This window comes from Acanthamoeba castellanii, assembly GCF_000313135.1.
Source record: "Acanthamoeba castellanii str. Neff unplaced genomic scaffold scf7180000084754, whole genome shotgun sequence".
NCBI lineage: Eukaryota > Discosea > Longamoebia > Acanthamoebidae > Acanthamoeba > Acanthamoeba castellanii.
The window spans coordinates 327,750-330,615 of record NW_004457415.1 but is presented as its reverse complement, the minus strand read 5'-3'; the positions used below and the strand labels follow the sequence as shown (position 1 = coordinate 330,615).

The window sequence follows — 2,866 nt, the reverse complement described above, 5'->3', positions numbered from 1 at the left end:
GAAATAAAATGATGCACGCGCAGCACGTCAGACATGAGAGAACATGGGCGCAGGCCGCTCTAGCGCAGTAGTACCGGCCAAGTCTCGGCTCCGACAAGGATGCCGGTCGCCGGCCAGGTGTAGGTCGTGGTGCGGTAGTAGCTGGTGTTCTTGGAGTAGATGTAGTTGCTGTCGATCACCACGCCGTTCGCATTGTCCACGTCTGTTGAGTCATTTTTTTGCAGACCACATCAGTGTGGGTCAGTGTAAGTCATACACTGGCGCGGCAGTACGTACAGATGTTGACAGAGTAGGTGTCGTAGACCACGTTGTGCCTGACCACACAGCCGGACACCTCGAAAAAAGAAAAACGCGAACCATATGTCAGTTAAGGTCGCTTATTTTCTTCCCATTCGATTGTGCCCCGTGGCGGTGAAGATGTACCTGGATGCAGTCGATGCCCTCGCCCCAGCTGTTGTAGACCTTGTTGTACTCGATCACCCAGTTCTTGTTGAACTTGGTGGTCGACGAGCACGAATCGCTCCTGAATGAATGAATGAATGTGGGGGGGATTGAGTAAGTCGCACCGGTGTTTCAGGCATGAGCTGCGGTGGTGGTGGTGAGCGGCGAGGCATACGAGACAACTTGCGACCAGGACTCAAATTTGCCGGCATAGTTCTGCATGCAGCCATTGTAGACCGTGTTGTTGCGAATCACCACGTTGTCGCCACACCCTCCGATTCCCCTGTTGTGGCATAGGCAAGAACTTTGGTTAACCAGTGCCCCATTCATGGATGCCGCACCACGTTCACTGGCTGGCGTTGGTACCTGATCTGTACGTCGTGGACCTCACAGTTCTGGACGACCGAGTCACTGTTGTAATAGAACGAGATACCTGTTTTGTTGGAACGCGTGATGGGTGAATGAAGGTGTCTAGTCCAGCAATTTTAGATCAAAAAGAAGTGAGGTGCTGCGAGGAGATGTAACGCCGCACCGGACTGAGAAGAGTTGCGAACGATGATGTTGTCCAACACGACAAAGTGGCACAGGTTGAGCCGCACAAGTCCCTTGGGGATGGACCAGGTTTAAGCTGGGTTAACTGGGTTCCCGTGATATGAGGGTTGCAGGTGGGCGCAGACGAACCTGGTAGCCGCCGGGGTTGGCGGTGGTGCCGTCAACAATGGCACGCGTGCCAGGATAGCTGGTGATGGTGATCGGTTTGTCTTTCGTGCCCTGTACATATGGTGGATTCACCATTATTGTTCAACAATCAACTAACAGTTCGTGCTATATTGCCTTGGTGGTCCCCCCCCCTGTGAGACAACATGAACGTACATTGATGTTCTGCAGGGTCTGCACGGTGGTGAACGTCCCTGTGTGGAATATAACTTTAAATTAAGAGATGACACTGCACGCGCTATCTAGATCTAAATAGCAGCCCTACCGCGCATGTAGACGATGTCGCCCGGCTTGACCTTGGTGCTGTAGATGGCGTCGAGTGAGGTGAAGTTGCCCTTCCCGCTCGCATCCACCACCCACGTCGTCTGCAGATATATCATGGGACCCAATTAGCCAATTGCACATCGGTACCAGCACCAACATCCTCTCAAAAAGTTGAGTGCCGTACCGCTTGCGCGTGTTGGACCAGGAGGAGAGACAGGGCAAGTAGCGCGAGGCCAGAGTACCGCGGCCTGAGCAAGAAGAACGGCTGCATCATGTTGTAGACTTCAAGAATTAGGTGAGGTCTGTTGGTATGTTGGTTTTGTGTGTGTTGGTGGCCCGGTAGGTGGTATTGGGTAGCCCGAGGTGATGGGGATTGGTGCAATAGCCCGGTCTATCTCCGCCTAACTCCCGCGAGTGGTTGATGGCGATCCCAATGATGCTCGCCCCACCACAACAGCAATCCCAGCTGCGGGGGGTGTCATCCCTGTCGGATCTTTGGCTTCTTAATTTTTTTATGGACCGCATGAGGGTCCAATTACACTAGGAGCCAATAGGAATTCACTTCGAGTTTCTATTTTTTAATTTTTATTTGTTGGCTTGTGAACTTGTGGTCATTTGAAATGAGAGGTCACAAATTACCATGGAAATTTTGTTGTGCTAACCTTGTGTGAGATTTGCCATTCTTGATTTATAGGGCAGTTTGGAAGATTTGGATCTGCATGTGATTTTGACATGCTAGACTGCTGCATATAAGTGATATTGAGAGACTTGAGATGAAAATGATTTCATAAAAACTTGGAATTTGTGGAGTTAAAAGTGATTTTATCAGTGTGAGATGGAGCTTTGTTGTGGTGGAATTTATCTTCAGTGCTCCAATTCAGCCCAAATGTGAAGAATGAAGTTCTGTCTGTGAGTGCAACTGACTGAATATGGTGTGAGGTTGAACATGAACTGGAAGTGAGGGCAGCATGTTGGCCACTGATTAAGGAATTGATGGAGGGGATGAAAGCAAAAGCAAGGAGCATTTTGAAGTCTTACACAAAACAAGCTAAGTTCAGATTTTCCAGATCACATACAGTATTGGTAGGTTGAAGATGTAGTCATTGCATATGCATATGCAATAAAGTAAGTGTCTGGATGCATATTACTGTTGAAGTGCCAGAAGGAGGTAATGCCCCATTGCACCACATGCTATTTTCAAAGCCCATTATGCTATGAAACTGCTGGACATTCTATTGTGTATGTGTACATGATAGAATGTTTGCTAATATCTCTCCTCCTTGCCCCACAGATCATGTGAAGATGAATGCCAGATGTGACAAACGGCCCCTCTGAATTGGTTGTGTAAAGAATGACTGATGGCCCAGTTACAGCATTATATCCCTCATTATGATGGTATTTTAATCTGCCATTTCTCAAGATGCTCTCAATTTTGTCTTGCTTA

The 2,866-nt window shown here is 48.6% G+C and overlaps 1 protein-coding gene across 1 annotated transcript; it reads right to left on the bottom strand.

Annotated features, from left to right (window-relative positions):
- Positions 1-59: 59 nt before the first annotated feature.
- On the bottom strand, positions 60-1,696 carry ACA1_204850 (uncharacterized protein; the record flags this gene model as incomplete). Its single annotated transcript, XM_004338341.1, has 10 exons — positions 60-202; positions 277-334; positions 424-523; positions 617-724; positions 808-874; positions 974-1,046; positions 1,123-1,212; positions 1,315-1,352; positions 1,424-1,523; positions 1,607-1,696. 10 exons carry the CDS (start codon positions 1,694-1,696, stop codon positions 60-62), a joined length of 867 nt encoding a protein of 288 aa, XP_004338389.1.
- Positions 1,697-2,866: the final 1,170 nt, after the last annotated feature.